General features: G+C 48.0%; 1 protein-coding gene and 1 long non-coding RNA gene across 2 annotated transcripts in view; one reads left to right on the forward strand and one right to left on the reverse strand.

Annotated features, from left to right (window-relative positions):
- The window catches only part of LOC142563588 (uncharacterized), a 176,108-nt gene extending 164,964 nt beyond the window's left edge, over positions 1-11,144 (forward strand). Inside the window, exon 3 of the long non-coding RNA XR_012824346.1 lies at positions 11,022-11,144. This is a non-coding gene — a long non-coding RNA (uncharacterized LOC142563588). The remainder of the gene's footprint in view (positions 1-11,021) is intronic.
- A 682-nt stretch (positions 11,145-11,826) lies between these two features.
- LOC142563585 (ribosome biogenesis protein NSA2 homolog) lies at positions 11,827-20,579 on the reverse strand. Its single transcript, XM_075674165.1, has 6 exons — positions 20,492-20,579; positions 18,295-19,193; positions 17,909-17,950; positions 17,642-17,696; positions 15,224-15,441; positions 11,827-12,033 (listed from the first exon to the last, which is right to left on the reverse strand). Exons 2-6 carry the CDS (start codon positions 19,069-19,071, stop codon positions 11,884-11,886), a joined length of 1,242 nt encoding a protein of 413 aa, XP_075530280.1. The 5' UTR covers positions 19,072-19,193; positions 20,492-20,579; the 3' UTR covers positions 11,827-11,883.
- Positions 20,580-20,752: the final 173 nt, after the last annotated feature.

A 20,752-nucleotide genomic window follows, 5' to 3' on the forward strand; every position in this document is an offset into this window, starting at 1 on the left:
CGTCTTCGGAAACACGGTCATTTTGTTCCGTCACCCTAACCAAAACCACGCGAGAAGCCTATCATATCACCAGGAACGCCGCACTGTGCAAGTCAGCCATGATTATTACTGCACGACAAAGAATTCCGTTTTATTAGTCCCGGTTAACACGTGCCTTGGATGTACGCTTGTTTTTGTACCTCGTCATGAAATGAGCGATGCGTCTATTTTCTATATATGGATTTTTCCCATACGTGCATTAAACATCAGGAATGAGTAAGCACGTCATTTTTTTTTTGTAAACGACCCACAAGCACTTGAAGCTCTATAACGGCAACATCACACCGCGAGCTGAAGAACTAAAAAAGTACATAAAACTTAAACTGAAATAATTTGAATAAATTCGTTAAAATTTTTGACAAATAAAAAATACGAAAGCTGTCTTCGCCCGGTAAATGTCACGCATTTTAAAGGCAAACATCGATAACCATGTAAAAGTCGACAATGACACGAAGGTTCGTAATTCTATAATTTCAGTAAGCACTGACAAAAATTCGGTAACGGTCGCATAAATTCCGGTAAACGTTCGCTTACCAATTAAATTAAGCAAGCACTGTGTCGCGCGCCCACACTGCAACCAACGAACAACCCGCTCGATGACCACTGCGCACTCTCAAAACACGCCGGTAGGATCGAGATCGCCGGCAGCGGTGCTGCCTCTAGGTTACACGGCGAGAACAAAGCGCCCAATATAACAAGAACCTGTAGGCGCTCCTTCGCTATAGTTTTTTTCATTTGTGTCAAAAGTACACGTGCGATGACGTCACTCACTATGTTATCGTGCTGAGGCCTTGGTGGTCGATATTTCGCCATGTAATTTCCCTTGCGGAGGCTCGACGGGGCAAGTGGATAGAGGGTCTAAGTTTGCGGTGAAGCCCGCCTCCTGAAACCATGAGTTCGCGGCACTGAAATATTTCTAGCTCGGCTGTATTAATGATTCATTACGCAAAATAGAAGTGAGGCGTGCAGACAGGACACAAGAGTAGAGAAAGACAACGCGAACGCCAACTATCAACTGAAGGGAACACTGAGGCGAATAAAGAAAGACGACACAAAACTCATCTGCGCATGCTCAGGAATGGTAACACCACGTGTCAATCGGGTACACGTGCCGGTCTACGCGAGAGATAAGGAAGAGATTAAGTGCCTTAACAGTTATGTAAAGTAATCGAAGGCTGACTCACGCACGCACTTCCACCATTGTAGATATGCCATGCCTCTACCATAAGACGCGTCTTATGGTAGAGGCATGGCATATCTACAATGGTGGAAGTGCGTGCGTGAGTCAGCCTTCGATTACTTTACATAAGGAAGAGATTAAGTGCCTTAACAGTTATCATGCGTCTTATGGTAGAGGCATGGCATATCTACAATGGTGGAAGTGCGTGCGTGAGTCAGCCTTCGATTACTTTACATAAGGAAGAGATTAAGTGCCTTAACAGTTATCTCTCACGTAGACCGGCACGTGTACCCGATTGACACGTGGTGTTACCATTCCTGAGCATGCGCAGATGAGTTTTGTGTCTTCTTTCTTTATTCGCCTCAGTGCTCCCTTCAGTTGATAGTTGGCGTTCGTGTTGTCTTTCTCTACTCTTGTGTCCTGTCTGCACGCCTCACTTCTATTTTGCATAATGAATCCTTACCAACTAGCTCAGCTTTCTGTCGTTCTATATTAATGAGCTGATTTGAAACATTTTCGCCGCAAAACGCTCCCTAGAGGGAATACGTAACAGCTTCCAGCGTATACCCAAAATTTGACATGGAGCCTGGGGAGGGGCCCTTTAAACATCAACGACGATATCTGTTATCTAGATATCGCGAGTACTTCTGAAAAGCACGTTCCACCAGAAACAAACAAAAGAACAGAGCGCGAGAGCTACGGAGGCCTCAATAATGAATGTAAGATGCGCTGCACGCAGAAAGTCGCAACAATCAAAACGAGAACTTCTATCAAACAGAACGTAGCTATCATAATCATTATGCATAAGCAAATCAAGACTTACAGGACTCCTCAGCAGGCCACACAGCAAACTTCGGTTACAATAGCCGAGATGGAAATATTTCAGTGCCGTGAACCCATGATTTCAGAAGGCGAGCTTCACTGCATAGCGCGACACTCCATTCGCCCCGACCACGGAGTAAGACATATAGGAGGTGAAACTCCCGTCAGCGCGAGCGAGCGCGGGCGACCAGATAAAGTCACAAATGTTGCACGCGCCGACGCTACCGTATACAGTGGCGACACCATGCGGCGCGTCGCAGAAGCTGCAGCGGAAAAAAAGAAAAGCAGCGCCGGCAGGCGGCTCGGCGGCTCCGGCCACTCCGTGGTAGAAGTCAGGCGCGCGGGGCCGAACGGGGGCAACACGCTCAACCGGTTGCCCTGGCAACCGAAACGGCGGTAATTTCTTCCCATGCCGCCAGCATGAAAACATATCCGCGGGCTTGTGACCTTTACTGGTCGCCGCAAACAGCGGAGTTTCCACTCCTAAATATTTCTTGCTCCGTGGCCCCGACTAGCCTCCGCAAGCGAAATTCCCTCCCTGCATTCTCCCATACCGGAGCTCGAGGATCACGTGACGCAACGTCACGGACCCCGCTTTCATTTTTTTTTTTTTTGCGGCGAGGCGCACTTCCGCTGACGGCGTCGCGTGCGAGCTGTTGCGATTGTCTCGTTTCGCACAGCGCACGATTTCGCGCGCTGTGCACGAGGACACCTGACTGGCGGCATAAGTCAGTACTACACGAATACTGAGGCAGACACAAACGGATCGCACAGCATGATCGCGCGCTGGAACACGGTAGAAAATGACAGTTTCGGTGTCTGCGCGCACAACAGCACGAAGTGGGAACAAGCAGACGAAACGGAAGTGCATCTCTCTTGCTGCGGTGCGAAGTAAAACAACACGCAGACATTCGGTTTGTGTTTCATTATTCCTCTAAGCTTTAGTTTTTCTATTACAGCTGCAAATTACACGAATAACAGATGTTGGCTCGAATAATTTTCGAATGACGTGTCACGAGTGACGTCACAGTGCGAATACGTGTACGCAGGCGCACTAGAACGTGTACGTCATCTCCAGCTTGGAGCGCGGCGGCCGCGAAGGAAAAACGGCGTTCTGTTCTAAATTTCAGAGCTTTCCGCGGCGCGTAGCGGTGTAATACTTTGCAGACACAATCGTTATCGCGAATTGTACGATCTGCGCTTGTCAGCTCAAAATGGCCAGGCCAGGTGAGGGGCCCCTCTAACCGTATAGTGCAATGTGCCTGTAAAGGATGCCCAACCGCAGGTTGATGTACGATGCGGCAAAGCCATCGTACGGCATACATTTGGAAAATCAAAGTTCACTTGGGACTAAGCAGGGCTCCATCGGCGCGATTACGGGAGGCGGTTTTTCACCAGTTCCCACCAGAAACGAGAATTAGTTGCCGAGTGGACCGAATTAATCTTACGGGCATAATTAGTTCCTATACATTCGGAAATTAGCAACACTCCACCATAACCTGCCCCATCTGCCCTAACGAGATACGCAACCACCACCAACGTCGTGGAAAACGCGGGCGCGTTCGAGCAGTCGGGCCGAGCCATCAGCGAGCGGTAAAATCGCGGCACTCTGGAAAGACGCAATACAAGCTGCAGCTGTAGGAAGCTACTACAAAAACGGCGTAAATTGCTGTGCTGGGGGGGGGGGGGGGGGTAATAAAAATAATGACCCCAAAATATTTCGCCAGACGTCCCCCTCCGTGAAGGTGGATGGCCAACCAGCGAGACTGTACGGATGTTATGATGCACAACACAGAAATAGACAAATACGACAACAAGCACACATCCAAGGCACCGTACGTGTTAACATTGGCCAGACAGGCCTACGTGTCAGCGCACGCCTCAAGAGAGCGCAGGAATTCGCTAAACGGCGCGCCATGTTATCATCGTGCATTGTAAATTCGTGTCCGTCTTCGGAAACACGGTCATTTTGTTCCGTCACCCTAACCAAAACCACGCGAGAAGCCTATCGTATCACCAGGAACGCCGCACGTTTGCAAGTCAGCCATGATTATTTCTGCACGACAAAGAATTTCGTTTTATTAATCCACGTTAACACGTTCCTTGGATGTACGCTTGTTTTTGTACCTCGTCATGAAATGAGCGATGCGTCTATTTTCTAGATATGGATTTTTTTCCATACGTGCATTAAACATCAGGATTGATAAGCACGTCAATTTTTTTTTGTAATCGACCCACAAGCACTTGAACTCTAACGGCAACGTCACACCGCGAGCTGCACAATAAAAACAAATTAAATTAATTAAATTTAAATGGACTAAGCTAATTTAAATAAATTCATAAAAATTTTCGACATAAAGAATACGAAAGCTGTCTTCGCCGGGTAATGGTCACGCATTTTAAAAGCAGGGACGGCCGGGAAACATCGATAACGATATAATTCCTAATTCTATAATTTCCGTAAGCACTCGCAAAAATTCCGTAATAGCTATACAGATTGCAGTAAACGTTCGCTTACCAATTAAATTAAACAAGCACGGTGTCGCGCGCCCGCACTGCAACCAACGAACACCTCCCTCGATGACCACTGCACACTCGAAACGCGCCGCTAGGATAGAGATCGCCGGCAGCGGAACGCTACCGAGTCGTGCAGCCTAAACGTTACACGGAGAGAACAAAGCGCCGACGAAGCCACCTGCCATCTCAGCCCGTCCGTTCTCGTTATGCGCGCCGCAGAAACAACTTTTCCCCTAAAAAAAAAAAAAAAAAACCCTTCAGCTAATACGCGCAACAAACCTCTCATCGCTTCGCTCACCTAACAGCTGAAACAAGAGCTCCGCTAACATAGCCTTAGAAGATGACGAATAAAATGCCCAAGTGCAGCTACAATTTTAAATAAACCGCTTCCCCGAACGCAAATAGCCAACTCACCTTCGTTGCGCCGCGTCGAAGCCGCTCGTAGTCGCATCTCGAGGTCGGTCCTTGACCGCAAGACCCTCTCCCACGTCGACAGCGAACGGGCCATCAAGAGTTCCACACGACACGCACGCGATCAAGGCGTCTTCAACAAAGACCGTTGGCCGGGGCCAGCTCTTCCCGCCAAAAGTTCGGTGGGTCCTGCAGCGATCTCGACGTCTGCACACCTCTGAGGCCAACGGTCGACTGGGGTGCCGATGCCACCGGGGGCCCGGGTTTATATACAGGTCTCCCTAGGGCAGACCGTTATAGGTACCGCAGCATTTGAACCGCAAGGCCCAGGAGCGTATAGCAGTCGCGAAGCCTGGGGCGCGCTTGTGCCCAGAACAATGACCTTTGACGCCCGACTAATCCCTAGGCGGGAAACACGTCCGTTAGTGATTAGCCGGGCGGCGAAATTTTCCGAGCCATCGAATGAAATAAACTCTCTCGCGGAGTTTGCGCGACGGCAAGCTCTCCTGGATTCGGGCCGACGGTCTCCTTAGCGGGAAGGGAGGGCGATTTCGTGAGGTTGATGCAGATTTGCAGTTGTTGCGGGTGAAAAGACATTATTCGTTCATTTAATAAACGACAAGCGCTCGTGACTGATCGCGAACGAAGAACAAATTTTCCCGCATGTTTGGACCCAAAGCAGCGGCGCAATTTTTTTTTTCTTTTTTACGCCAGCAACCGATTGCATTTCACGCAGACAGACGCGGCGAGGTTACGTCGACCGCGAACGAGCGGATCCTCGGCGGAGAAACCAAGATGGCGAAAGCAGAGAGGGCCGAAGAGTAGGCCGACCACCATGCCTTAATTGAAGTCGCGGTAAACATAATTGCAAAAACGGCTCGAAATGTTCAGACATTACAGACGACGAGACAGGTGCGCACAATTTCACTCGCCGACGAGTGCCATTCGAACCCCAGCGCTCGCGTTCCGGCGCGGCCATGTCAGAAAGTGCAAGTTAGGAAGACGCGCCATGTCCGGAAAACCTCCGCGCGGACACAGCGGCCGCCATTGTGCGCGCGAGCCGTCGGCGGAGGTCCGCCATCTTGGCCGCCGAACGCACAATGCAGCCGAACTCGCGAAGCACTGACGCGGAACAGACGACAAACAGACCGCACCAGCGCAGACGACAATCAATGCGTAATAAGTACACGTACTGGCGCGATCAAAACTTTGGGCACCACTGCATCAGCAAAAAATTTGAATATATTCAAGCGAAGCTCCGCGGCCTGGAATTCGTTTAACACATCGCATTTAGTCAAACACGCGCGCGTACGCGCGCGCTCTTGATTTCAGCCCAGGCTGCGAAGAAAAAAGAAAGAATCGCGGCACCTTCGGTCCCCCAACTTTTGATCGCGACTGTACATAACAGCTGATCACGGCAAACAATAACGCGCTTATCCCAACCACTGCACCGCTATTAATTATCTCGTCGCTATTTGTCACAGGCCAGACCTTGTGCACAGTTACCTTTGGTCCCCAAACATTTGATCGCGACTGAACATAACAGCTGACAACGGCAAATAATAACGCGATAATCCGAACCACTGCACCGTTATTAATGATGAATATTCTCGCGACTCCCCTCGCTTCTGTCGCGGGCTAGACATTGTGCATTCTTTTTTTTTTTTTTTTTGCGCGCCCTGCGAAGTGTCGCATTAGCACGCAATCAACTCGACACGCACATTGTAGGCACGTGCAGTGTGCGAGCAAGTGTCCTTACGATACCGAGTAAAACACCAGCTGCGTTACGTTTTGAAAGCAACTCTCACCTGCGTTAAGGCTGCGTCGAGACTCGTAGCTCGCACAGCTGGGCCCACGTCTTCGCGTCTGTCCTTGTTCACGAGTCCAAGTTCATCAAAAAAAACAAAAAGAACGATAGCGAAAAGGCCGCTCGATTTCCAAAACGACGCGCTACATCTCCGATCGTGATGAATTCGGTTGCCCGGCGCACCTGCCTTTCCCGCCAAAAGAAACCAGCCGTTTTTCTTTTCTTTTTTTCTTGCGATTTCGGGTCTCTCGCCCTCGCAGCCCGATCTCACCTTCACTGCGTCCGCCGTCGATCGGGAAAGGTTATCGTGACCCACCATCGGTAACAATTCCGGGTTCTTGAGATCCACCGAGCTCTCCTCGATCAGCAGACGGCGGACCGACTCAGTTGAATTACAAGCTCGAGGAGTCTCAGGCGCGCCGAAGTTCCTACGTAACTTCTCTGTTATCACGGCGCGGTCAGCCTCGGCCACTTCGCCGCCTGAACGTCTTCAAACGCACCATTCGGACAATTTCGGGCGACGAGCGCGATCAAGTTCCGCGCGATACAGCTCCACATGTTATAGTCGCAGTCGTGACAACGGTTTGAAAATGGCACCCATGGCCGCCACGGCCTCCCGCAGTTCAAACGATTGACCCAATTATCCCTAGACGAGTTGTTTACGGAGCCCGGCAATCCGAGGTGGCGTGATTCTTTGATATCCCAGAACCCTCTGCTCTGATATCTACGAAGGCTTGAGGAGGTGAACGACCCGACGACGAAGCGTCCCTATGACGATTAGGCGTCCTCAAGATGGCTAACAAGTCCCTGTTTCTTCTGGGCGCTCCTCCGGGAGTGGAATTTTTCCACCCGCGAATGCGCGCCTCTGTTTTCTTTCTCTTTTCTGTACTTTTTTTTTATTTATTTGAACAGCGTGGCTCACGTTAGCTGGAACGCGCGTTATATGGGTTCTGTGCGCGCTCGTGGTTGCAGGGTCCATTCCTTTAGCAACACGAAAATGCTCCAGGACGGTTCGCAAAGCGCGGACTTACAAAATAGAAAAACCTTCGGGCTGATAACGCTCGATCGGCGCGTTCCTGGACAGGAACCACGAAATCTGTGCATACGTACGGTGACAGAACCATGGGGTGATTGTCACATGGTTTGGAGCGCTTGCTCTTGATAACGGGTCTTGAAGCAACTCTCTGCCTCTTTGCGGTTACTTGCTACAGCCTTCTTGACAGCGAATAACTTTGTTTGCCTCTTGCGCTAGTGTTCGTCGCTGGGGATCGGCCGGTGGATTTGCGATACAAAACCACCGATGACAAAGCTTGCCTACTCTCACGAAGGCAAGTTACGGGGCGCGTACTTAGCCGAACGACAGCGTCATAGTTCTTTGAGGCGTACTTGCTAATTCGCGTGTGCTTTATAGGTTTAGACGTAGATGCGGCACTGGGGCACTCACAAAGAAAAACGAGCGATCGCCCGCTCGTTCGCTGGCTCGTTTCGTTGACGCTTGCTTAGTCGTTCGCTCAGTCACACAGTCATCTCTTGCAAGCGTTGTTTCGGAGCGAGCGCAACCGTCTTCAATGCATGCACCTCTAGGTTACTTTTGGTGAGACTCGGTTACTCGTTGTCACTAACCCGAAGGAGTGAAAATAATTTACCCAACGTAAGCACTCAACGCTCTTGTTTGAGCATGAGTCGATCGCCGTTGCCGCTTCGCGAACGAATGCTGAAAAGCCGGTTTCATTTTCTGTCTACCCAGAGTCCCGACTCGATTATTGGCCGCGCGCGTTGTTCTGTCGACTGTGAGGCATGACACACATATAATGGCATCATGGCGCCCGGCCATCTGCGATCGTTTGCGCGTGTCTAGAAGATTGACAAGCACGCACGCAGGCTAGCTCGTAGGTGGCACTGTAGCTTGTGATACTCTCTTATCGAACCTTCAGAGCAGCGATCTTTCGTGCTGTCTGCCGTACGTCATAGCTGATGCACGCCGCGTATTCACCTGGTAAGGACGGCGCGGATTATTGAGGGCCTGATTGTGGCCGGGAGGTTAGCGTTTGATCGTAAACGTGTTATTTGCAATCATTCGCAACAAGGTCTTGCGACCGACAAAGTGGGCAGGCGGGAGCGCTGAGGTACTGGTCTTGTAAAAGGAAAGGCTAGAGCAAAGGCAGAAGAGAGAAGTAATCTCAGGAAAGTTACAGTGGGCGAAAAATTTTGGCAACTGGTGGTCACTACTATGAAGACATATATTCGCACTCCATAACCCCCCCCCCCCTTCTACGTTACGGCCCTGACGAAAACACATGTGCAGGAATTTCGAACATTGCCCCTGCGGCCACTAATCGAACTTCACCGCAATGCACTGGAACACCGCAGTGAAGCAGCGTAACTCAATGGGCAACATTTCAAAACATGATATATCAGAAGGCCGCCTGAATTACTACAACTTTCAGTTAGCAAGGTCGAGAGGGTGCGCCCCTTTTATTAACAAGCGTACTTACGGCACTTAGGCGCAACGTCTTTGCTGCATTACAGCAGTGTTTTGGTCAGGATTAAAACACCGCTATAACGCAGCAGGGAAGCTTCGAATAAGTGCAGTAAGTAGGCATATTATTAGAAGTGCGTAATCACTCGACGTTGCTAACTGAAAGTTATGGAGATTCGGGTGGTTTTTTGAAATATCATGTTTTGAAATGCTGCCCATTGAGTTTACGCTGCTGCACTGCGATGCTCCGGTACACTGCGGCGAAGGTCGGCAGATAACCGCAGGGGCAATGTTACAAAATTCCTAGGTACGGTTTTCGTTTGCCGAACACAGGGTCGTAATTTGTTTTCAACGAGAAAGAGTGAATCGGAACTTTCAGTATACCTCAGGCAGCCAACATCGCACTGGGCTGAGCATGGCGGCTGAACGGCAACTATAGGAAGGAATGGTTTATGCACCGTTGTCGATGCAATCGAACGTTTCAACCTACCGGCGCCTGTTTCGTGGACTCAGCTCTTCGTCTCGCAGTGGGTTTATGCGCGTCCACTGCCAGAAATACCAACGATTGTATGCCAGGCACGGGGCCGACCGACTCCGCAAGCGTTTATTTTGCGTTTCACTGAACGCTTCCAGGTCGTCTTTTGGAAGGTGAACATAATCCGGTTTAATGGCGCAAAAGGCCATTCTGCGCCTGCCACAAGATATTAAGCAATCAAATATTAAAGCGGCGAAAGCTGAGTTACGTTATAGTCTGTGCGAAAAACCGGTTTCTTCTAAAAAGCTCAACAAGTCAGTGAAGGGCACTACCGGATCATCTCTCAGTATTGAGGCGGGGTGTAAAGTTATATGTAGGTTATAGAGATTCTGTAAAAGCTTCCGTCTCGGTGTTTCAGTACGTGGAGATGTCAATAATGCGCATTACTGTAAGTGGTTCATGGCACTTCTCGCAAGTTGGCGGGTTTTCGTTTTGTAGTAAAAAATTGTGTGTCAGGCGTGTATGCCCAATTCGAAGTCGACATAAGATCACCTCACAGAAGCATTGCTGGTGACTGCACGACTTCCACTCTCCTAGCAGGAGTTTTATTGCGTGTAACTTGTTATTTATGCAAGAGGCCCATTCTAGTTAAGATGCCAGGGCCTTATGAAAGGTCACGTCTGGCTGCGCGGACAATCGAGGAAATGCGGCAAGAGAGGCGAGAAAAAAAAATGTGCCACCCTATTCCTGCTGTGTTGAAACCTTGTCGAAGAGGTTAGTGAGCGCTTCCACGTTCACTAAAAACGCCCGCTATGTCGGCAAACATCGCCCAGAGCTACGAGCCTCGTCTGCATGGCACCTAGTCGGCAAGTGCATCGAATCGCGCGTGAATCGAATAAACCGAAAATTTGCGGCTCGCTATCTCCCACCGACGACTTCTCAAGCACGAGCAAAGAGTGAACAGAGCCATTGTTGACGAGATTTATTGGCATCCCCTTTGAAACAGTGCGGTTCGTGCAGTTATGTCCTGCTTGGGCTAATCAGGCATTCCATACGTGCTTTCAGTCTAGGATTTTGCTTCATTATTCTCCTTTTCTCTCAACACAATGGCTTACGGGCATCTACCGTGCACCACTACCTATGTCTGTAACGTGTCAGGTCTTATCTGTTCTCCGCTTGTTTTTTTTTCACCAATACCCTAAACATATCTTGCTTACCTCTACTGCCGACAGGTTAATGCTCAATCTACCTTGCACGATCATTGTGTATGTTCTCTTCAATGCCACTGTAGGTCGGGTGGCTGCTGTTACTACAGGAGACAAGCCCCTCGAAGACGTTTGCTGCCAGGGGAAGATGCCTTTACAAGTGGAGGACGGCTTTATTTCTTCCTGTATTAAAAAAACTTTTCCCCTTCTGCCTGGATATTCAAACTCACCCTTACAAAGGGAAGACCCAGAAGCTCAGTTGAGTATACTTGCTGCATTCGCATGATGAAGGGAATCAAACACAAGATGAAAAGTGTATACAAGGAACAGTGCTTTAACATGATGCCACACTTTGCACTTAAGCTATCAATTCTTGCAGGTATGGCACAGTACGTGCAATTGACAGAATCCAGCACTGCAGGGTTCACACAAGCAAGGTGCTTCCCACAGATTTATTACAATACAGGAAAGTGAAACTCCTGCACAAGCTATGCACAGTAAATGAATGATGGGCAAATAAAAAAAATACATTAACAGCTTACACACAAAAGTACAATTGCCAAGAGAATGCAACTACAATTATGACCCGTGTTGTTGGACTTGCCTCTGCTGTGCTGCAGGACAGCACAAGGAAAATTGTAAAGATGAATAAATCAATGGAATTGAAAGTGGATGAAAAAACTTGCCACAGGTGGGGAACTATTCACATTACACGTGCGATGATGTACTAATTAAGCTACTGAAGCGCCCATTTCCCATCCACTTTCTGGGGCATATATACGTGTTACTACTAGAACTAACCCCTGGGAGTGTTGGAGAATGCTCACTCGTTGCAAATCGCCCCTACAATGGCTTACGGAATGCCACTGCCCAGAAAAACTTGACAGCAGGTTTTTGGCGTGGGTTTTTATTTTACACGCAGCAGCAATGGGTGGCCGCAAACACCGTCTACTTTTCGTCGGGCTTGTTGTAGACGTAGGTCAGGCAGCACTTGCCGCAGTACTGCCTGTCAAAGTGTGCGGCCATGAATACACCCGCTCCACAGTCCTCGCTGGGGCACTCTCGCCTCAGGCGAGTGATCTTGCCATTCTCATCGACCTGGAAAATTGCCAATGAAAAAAAAAAAAAAGAATGTTGGTTACACCTTCCAAAGGACAAAGCAATAGAGAGCAATGACATACATACACTGCCGCAACCTGAAATAATTACGAGCAATAAAAACAGCGCTAAACAACAGGACGAGTGAAGGGACACAGACAACAGCGCTGAACAACTTGTCCTGTTGTTTAGCGCTGTTTTTATTGCTCGTAATCATGAACCAACCAGCCCAAATGCATACTCTTCTGAAATAATTGTTTCTCACATTTTTAAAGAAATGTACGTACCTACAATTCCTTTCTTTCTTGTCTACACAACAACAATGTACTGTTTTTTTAAACCACACTAGGTACATGAATTCACCTGCACTATGCGAGGAGTTCTAAGCAGTGGAGGAGAAGTTAAGAATTACCGCAGCTTGATTTCAGTGGTGCTGGCACCATGTGACAGACAAAAACAGATGCCAAAGATTCAGAGTTCCCCAATCGCAGGTATGATCGGCGTTCGAGGCACAAATGTCCCTCGCTTGCTTAGGCACAGCAGGCACACTTCAACGGCACTTGTGCATGTGTTCTGCACCTGCAGATACAATCTTGTACAGTTGAGAACAAAAGTTTGGGGACCAGAAGTGCCCCTAAATATATATATTTTTTGTCTGCCACCTAGGCATAAAGGCTGAAATCAAGTAGTACTGCCTATGCGTACCTGTTTGCAGAGTGCAATGTATTACGACAATTTCACGCTGCACAGCTGCCCTAGATGAAATTACCATTTTCGTCGATGCTGTGATCTCTAGACTTTTGCTTTTGACTGTACATCTGCACCAAGCGAACACTGAAAGCATGAACCAACCATGTACCTTTTGAAACGAACATGGTTCTCAAGGCACTACTGCTGCACAGCTGAAACTAATAATGGGATGCACAAAATGATTGAAAATTGGCCAGTGTGATTGACATTCACACACTCGCAACATGTAAAAGCTGTGAATGCTGTTTTCTGTATGTGTGTACTTTGCCATGGAGATGGACAGATGCTGTCACGCCTTTTCTGAAGGTCATTTTCAAGCAGCTGAGCGACCAGAACGCACACTCGCTTCATACTGGCCCAGCGCACCTTTGTTTTTCTTGGCTCTCGCGCTTCCAGCCGAGCTCCTTGGCATCTGCGTAATTGCTATGCTGTTTTATGTTCATTCAGCCACTTGTTTCACATTGGTTGACTGATCAACTTCCTTTCGCTGCCCAAATCTCTTCAGATTGGCTCAAGACAACTGATGTGTTTGGCAAGGAACAAAGGCAACTATAGAATGCATAGTGTGGCAAGGCATGCCATACTCCCGGAGTTGCCAGTTGCTTCTATTGGATAGAGTATGAACCTGCAACCTAGCACATCAGTGGAGACCTTGTTGACTCATCTCTCGAATGTTGGTCCGACTGGATCGATATAGGCAATGATTTCGCGGTGGTACCGGTTTCTGATGCTCCTTTTCAAGCTTCCTCAGCAGTCTGAGCGGCGCTCCATCTGTGTAAGCACTGTTTGCCCAACGTTTTTGTGCCCGTTCCGTTGAGATATCTCCATGGAAATAGGCGGGGGCGCCGGTCCTGTCGTTTGTGTTCTTCCCGAGTCCTGGTCTTCTGTGCCTTGCCTTTACTACTTCAAGCATGAACCAACTTGCCCAAGCAAGAGTTTTACTTGAGCATATTTCTTCTACATTGGGCCATTTCTTTCAACAAAGCTTTCACACCGATCCTGCCATTTTCTGCGTCAACCTGATCGCCGTCTCAGCTTGCCAGACTCGAGTGGCGCCGGTCCTGTCGTTTGTATTCTTCTTCTCGAGTCCTGGTCTTCTGCGCCTTGCCTTTACTACTTCAAGCATGAACCAACTAGCCCAAGCAAGAGTTTTACTTAACCCATCTATGCCATTTCATACGATAGTCTCATAGCATAAGAAGTGGCAAAGGATCACGACCAGTTATTTGCGGAGCATCTTGAATCTTTGAACATTTATGATCCATTCACTATTCTCAGCTCAACACCTGCAGTAGGTTGGCTCAAAGCTCATGCAAAGAGAGAAAAAAAAGCACAGCTTTGCAAGTAAATTCTGTACTTCAATGAAGGCTTGTGGAAATTCCAGAGTGCTATTTTCAATCTACAACTGCAGGATGGAACCACAAATTGTACAGCAGTCAGGAGTCTGCATAGGCCCTAGGGTCACACCTGTCCTCAGCAGCAGTAGACATGAGGCATTGAATGCTCCCCAACGGAGTCATCGAAAAGACATTCAGGCACACCGATGACCACCCAGCCATCACTGACCAAAAGCATGTTTGCTGGCGGTGCCAGCCCAGATCAAAGGAAACACTCATACTGCCGTCCTGCGCACACCAACCTCGTGAAAAACAGCATAGATAGCTCGTGCCTTCGAGCTGCTTTGACCAAGTTGTGCATGCAACAGATGAAATAAAGCGTGGTGGATCAGGTACTGAGGCTCAAGCAAGCAGGGTATCCCTATTGGGTAATAGTGACCAACTCACAGTAGCTTCTAAGACATGAAAGTAGAATGAGAAATGAGGCAGCCCAAAGCTGTGGATTCAAGATACTAAGGTAGTACGACACTGAAGTCTGGTTCTTTTTTCAGTGAAGAAACAAGTTAGACCGGGTGTGTGTGAATGCAGATAGGTGCCTACAAGGTGGCAGGAGTACAAATGTGGCCTGCACGAGATTCCTTTCGCCTGCGGATGCCATCTAAGTTGCACAGACGGGGAGATGTGTGAACGAGGGCCTTACAACCGAAAGACTGCAACCCCAAAACTCACTTCAAGGGATACTTTCACCTTTTGCACCATGTGCCATCTGAAGCGATGAGTGTTATGCAAACTAGACTCAGCTAATCAGTGTCCTATGGAAGTAGTTTACCGAGAATATGGTTCCCGTTAAGGTTCTAGCATTTCTATGCAGGTACCCTCTCTCCTTTATGGCCTTTCAAAGTTTTCGAACACACGTAAATACATAAACCAACGGACTCATCCCAAAAGTTGGCAGACTTTAGCTTTTCCTTTGGAAGTCAACAAGCCACTCTGGAATTAGTGAATGTAAAGCAGAATCGTTTCTCCACCCCCACATACCTCAATGGGCCCTTGAGAAGACTGCACAAACGAAACATTCACACAAGATGCTGCGACATGCTCACCTTGTAGAATTTCAGCACAGCCAGCTTGACCTTCTTCTTCTTGTGCTTGTTCTTCTTGGGTGTGGTGTAGTTCTTCTTCTTGCGCTTCTTGGCTCCACCACGCAGCCGCAGCACCAGGTGCAGAGTCGACTCTTTCTGGATGTTGTAGTCCGACAGTGTGCGGCCATCCTCAAGCTGCTTGCCAGCGAAGATCAGACGCTGCTGGTCGGGCGGGATACCTGCGCAATATCAGATGGGCCGCAGACTTCACATCTCAAGTCCCATGCGTCACGATTCGGGCATCATCCCTACTGCTGTGACAAAAGGAACTACAAAGCGGAACCAAAAACCAACGGCTGAAGTTCCTTCTCCAAGGACTGCTTTAAACCTGTGACACTACTGGAAGGTTTCAACACAAGGATAATATGCCACCAGTGAAACACCAATGCCTGTCCTGTAAAGTTTTATCATACCTCAAGAAAAACAGGCCCTAAAAGATGGTGGTCATGCGTGAACCCGCACACTAACATGCTTAAGTGTGCAATTCAGCTCATAAGAACCATCAAGCTGTTTCGGGGAACATTTAAAACAATTTGCAATGCAATGTTGGCAAATGCCTAGAAAAGTGGCCAAGCCTCAAGAACTGCACCACAGCATTGCAGACATACTGGTTGCTCTTCAAGCACATATTTTACATTAGAACAAATCACATTCTCCGAGACGAGTATAACATTAAATCGGGGCTCTTTCATCCTGTACACAACTAGATGCATTTGTTAATTGCCTATGTGTTTGCAAGGCCACAGCATAATGACCAGAGCAGAGCATAGACTATTTGGATTTATATTGTGTCCTCAGCATTCCAAATTACTGGTAGAATGCAGGGAGTTCATTTGCCTTTGCTTTAGTCGACCACTGCCCAACAACTATCCACATCCAGTGCACAGGCAACTTCTCGCTAAACAAAGCACGACTTGTGTAACATTGCTCAACCACATTTCCAGCAGCGAAGCTGTTTCTTTTGTACGCTTCCAATAAAAACTTGAGCTACCTGCAATTAAATCACAATTTAAATATAGCCCTTATATGAATGGTCAATTGGAAACTGTAGTTGCGTAGAGTACAACATACGAGAAATTAATGATTTGAACAAAAGCAGTAATTTGTCCATACACCAGAAAACTGGTTATAAGGCTCACACCTCCTCCCTTCTTGCCAAATTTGGTCTGTTGCAATTGCACTTCAACCAGGTCAGCAGGATCAATTTTGTACAGCTCGTAAAACACAGCTGGAACAGTCCGGATCATTTGCACGCATGAATTTACTGCGTAAGCTGTAATTAGTCAACACATTTTGAACGTGGCTTGCACATTATCCCAAACATGGCTCTAATTAAAGAAGTATAGAAAAGGTGCTTGGTTTAGTTCACCAATGACCTCACAGAAACCAAATATGAACCTCATATACTGCGTTAAGAAAAAAAGTGGGAGGGGTTCAGTAATTACTCGCAATGCTTTTAATTACACCAGGAACGCTAATGTTTCATCACGCAATGAACATTACACCCATTTTCACAAAATATCAACTTGGGAGCAACAGGTGGGGCATGGGCAAGCCGAACTGAAAACTGCTAACACTTCTGAACACTTGATTCAGATTTTTTTGCAAAAGCTGCACTTGATGCACACATATCTAACTTCGTGCAGAGACTTTGCGGTAGCATTCCCCTCATTTTCATTAAATTTGATCTTGGTGGCATTTGTCGTTCTGCCAGGGCAAACAGCTAAATTCTGTGCAGCTCCTAAGACACTCCTGACTAATCAGTCTACTTGCATATGTAATTCACTGCAACGGCCGCAAATTAACCAACACATTTCAAATTTTGCTTACACGTCCCCCATCACCTGATCTTTACATTCAGAAAACAAACAAGGTGCCTTGTTCAATTAGCCAAGGGCATTGGAGAAACCACCTATGAACCCCTCACACCGCATGAAAATAGGGGAATACCAAGGGTTCAGAAAATATTTACAAGGCTTCAAATTAATGAAGACCAGTATTGGGCAAATATTTCGAAACATGCGCAAAATACTTCCAGCTTTCAGCACACATCCTATACAGTGGCCCATCAGCTGAAAATATTAAATGTTTGAGGTCATGGGGCCTCCCAGGAATACAGGACAACTTCTTAAGCTTTTTCTCATATTTAAACAGGCCTTAGCAATTTTCACTAAACCCGCAAACGATACATACACAAGTTCAAAACTTGTCTGCACAATGCCCTTAACTTACCCCACATTCCCTTAAAGATACGGGCATGGTCAATGATATGCTCTTTTCAGAAAATCGCAACTGTCATAACAGTCGTCAGCACCTCTAGTCTCATTAACAGCCTCGCTGTAAAAGTAGCGTGTCAACTGCTTTATGTGCAGAACTCACCCTCTTTGTCCTGGATTTTCGCCTTGACATTTTCGATGGTATCACTTGGCTCGACCTAGGAATGAGGATAGAAAAAAAAAAGACAGGGCTCACAAGACTGCACAGGCTTCTACAGGTTATGGAACACCATTGTCAAGTCATCAGAAGTTGCATGTAGTGATTCGGTGTTTAGCGTTTATCACCAGGTAAGTGCGTATGTGTGGTACATGATTCATCATAGACAGGATCGTTAGAGCACTTGCAGGAAGCAATGGCAGGTACACGCACCTCTAGTGTGATGGTCTTGCCAGTGAGAGTTTTCACAAAGATCTGCATGGCGACCTGCGACAAGGAAAAAAATATGATCAGACAGTTTATAGTCAAAAGATCCAATAGCAACCTTCAATGTTGTCGGGTCACTGCAGATCACCAGATGTCTAAAATTCCCTATGCTTCAATGCTTTGGAGGACAAACATCTCCAGCTGGCAGAGCTCTCAAGCAACATTTCTGTACAGCCTTGAATGAGCTCTGGTCATGCACACAGAGGCCTTGAAACAACGAGGCTGGGTGCGTTACGAAAAACGGTGGAAGTCCTACAAAAGGAACAACCGGATGGCTTCAAGCTAAGAAAGAGTACCAATTGACAAGAAAAACTCCTTTATTTTATTCACACGAGAAGAACAGCATTGATGCAACCGTCGTTCTCGGGGTTGTTGGTCACCTGCGCATACTTTCCCCAGACCACTTTGCCACCCTGTGTAACGAGACCCAGTTCACTGACATTCACTTCGATCACAGTTCCCTTCGTGATCACCCCCAGCTGGGAGTAGAGCGGCGAGCTTGGGTTCTTCTTCACACCGATGATCGGCAGGCAGAAGGTGGCCTTCAGCTCCGGGTGAGTCACGTGAGCCTTCTTGAAACGAAGCGCCATTGGTCTGATGAACCGCTCAAACTTCGGGGGCTTGCGCGTGAATCCCTCCCCGACAAACGTCACCTTGGTCACCATGCGCTTCCATGCCTTCTTTTTCCGCTTGCCTGTCTTGATCACACGGAACGCCTCGGAGTCTCCTACGCCACGGACTTTCGGAATGGGCACGTCCCACTTGCCGGCCTTCTCTTTCCTTTTCTGCTTGATCATGTTCGACAGGACCTTGGCCCTTGATTGGTTCTCACGATCCAGCAGGTAGACTGGAACTGCGCCCTGTGCCGCTGCCTCGGGTCCTCGCTGTTTGGTCAGCTTTTCCTCGTGCATCTTCAGCGTCTTCTTCATCTGGACCTTCTCCGAGTAGCGCTGCTTGGTGAGCATCTTGGCCTTGAGGCCCCGAGTGGTCTTGGCCTTAACGGCATCCTCGTGCGGCTTTCGGCCGAGCCGCTTGCGAAGCCGCTCGTGGTGGTCGAGCCGGTAGCCATACCGTTTACGGTGAAGCTCAATGTGCTCGTTCTGCGGCATGCTGTTGGCGGTGTCTGCTCAACGCAGCAGCGACACTCCTCCTAACAATCCCTCTTTTGCTGCCAAGTTTTGGGGTTGCGGCTGGCCGCGGTGTACTCTGCGTTTCCGAAATCTCGAGTCACCTGCGAAGGGACAACAGGTGTTCCCTCAGGCTCCTTTGCAGTGCACTGCTAAGCTAAGCGCTTTTTTCGGCAGCGCACCCCCCCCCCCCCATTGCCACGCGTTTGAAGCTGGCCGTGCTCGGAAATTTGCCTGCGCTGCGCAACTGTTTCGAGGTCATGGATGAACGCGTCGGCTGCCTACAACAGTTGCTCGTTTTACCCAACCCAAGCACACAGTTAACATTAGGCGGCGTTTTTTTTTTTTTTTAAACAGAAGATCGTGCTGGGTTACGACCACTTTCAAGGCTTAAAATCTGCTCTAAATATGCCGCTTCCAGACAGAGGACCCGACGGAATTCGCTGAAGAGTGTAAAATAAGAGGTAGCGTTGTAACTTACGTCACAACGATCGTTTCGGGTCAAGAAGCCCTGACTATTGACAGATGGCGCACAGACAAGTGCTAAATCCTACACACGTTAAACCTAGCCGCAGGCACAAGACGCACTTTCAGCTTGTCAACGAAAGACACCGGCGATACCTCGACGTAATGCCACGTTCGCGCGAATCTCCAACAAGACAGCGGTTAAAACGATGCAATCGTTTTGTGATGTGTTCACATTCGAAGCACAACCGAGTATTTCGGCAATACTAATCTGACAACGGTGCCGTAGCAATCGCTGACAAATCGCCGGAAAAGTCAGGTCAGTTAACCTCGTCCTAAAGTAAGGCACGTCGAGGACTCAATAAATGCGTGACGGCGAATTCCCGGGTTTTTCAGAACGCAGGACAAGGTCTGACGGAACAGTCCCAAAACTTGGCAGCAAAGCGGCGCGCTCAATCTACCAAAATAACGATCCAGACAATGAAAGTGCACACGAACAAACAAGAACACTCAAGTGGAGCCCAAACTAGCAAATGTTAACATACGACGATCGCAGACATGCTTCAAAGGCCGGCACGCGCAACAAGACCACGTTGGACACATCACGCGTTCGCACACAACACACGTTATCATTAACTTCAACTAACACGCATTTATCAACGCGCAGGAATTACCTAACCAGTTTCGTGAACTTACATTTACTATTAGAACTGTTCAAAGTGGGAGCACAGTGACAAACACGAGGCGAGGCTTCCACGGCACTAGTCCTAGCGTTCCACGTAGTTTTAACAAGCGTCACAAAATTAACTACAACGCAGGCTAGCTTGCTAAGAGCGAGGCAATCAGCTTTAAATAAATTGTATAATCGCAAATGTTAGTAAAGGTTCAAGTTCAGGAGAAACGAAACATTTTGAGAAAAATACACGGAGAAACTTACAATCCGCCTTTGCGTCACACCGCCATTGAATAGAAAAGACTGCGACACGCGGGGACAAAAATGTGATCGCAGGGACTGTAAAAAAAAAGGCGAAATAAAATGACATTGCTAACTTTAGATAAACAATTAAAAATATTATAAACACGTCAGAAACAAAATTTTAATAGTTTAACCTCTGTTAGAAATTATTTGTGCACGTTTCTGAGTTTTATCAAAAATTTTCTGGCCTGCTCTTTCGGCAAGTTCGCACAGCCGCGCATG

This window comes from Dermacentor variabilis, chromosome 11 (assembly GCF_050947875.1).
Source record: "Dermacentor variabilis isolate Ectoservices chromosome 11, ASM5094787v1, whole genome shotgun sequence".
Taxonomy (NCBI): Eukaryota; Metazoa; Arthropoda; class Arachnida; order Ixodida; family Ixodidae; genus Dermacentor; species Dermacentor variabilis.

Bases quoted from the DNA above. Each gene is read 5' to 3' on its own strand.
- LOC142563585 (XM_075674165.1), bottom strand. From the start codon at position 19,071: ATGCCGCAGAACGAGCACATTGAGCTTCACCGTAAACGGTATGGCTAC. The intron at 17,951-18,294 runs GTGTGAATAAAA...GTCGCCATGCAG, and splicing joins GCATCAATGCTGTTCTTCTC to ATCTTTGTGAAAACTCTCAC. The intron at 12,034-15,223 runs GTGAGCATGTCG...GCAATTTTCCAG, and splicing joins CTGTGCTGAAATTCTACAAG to GTCGATGAGAATGGCAAGAT.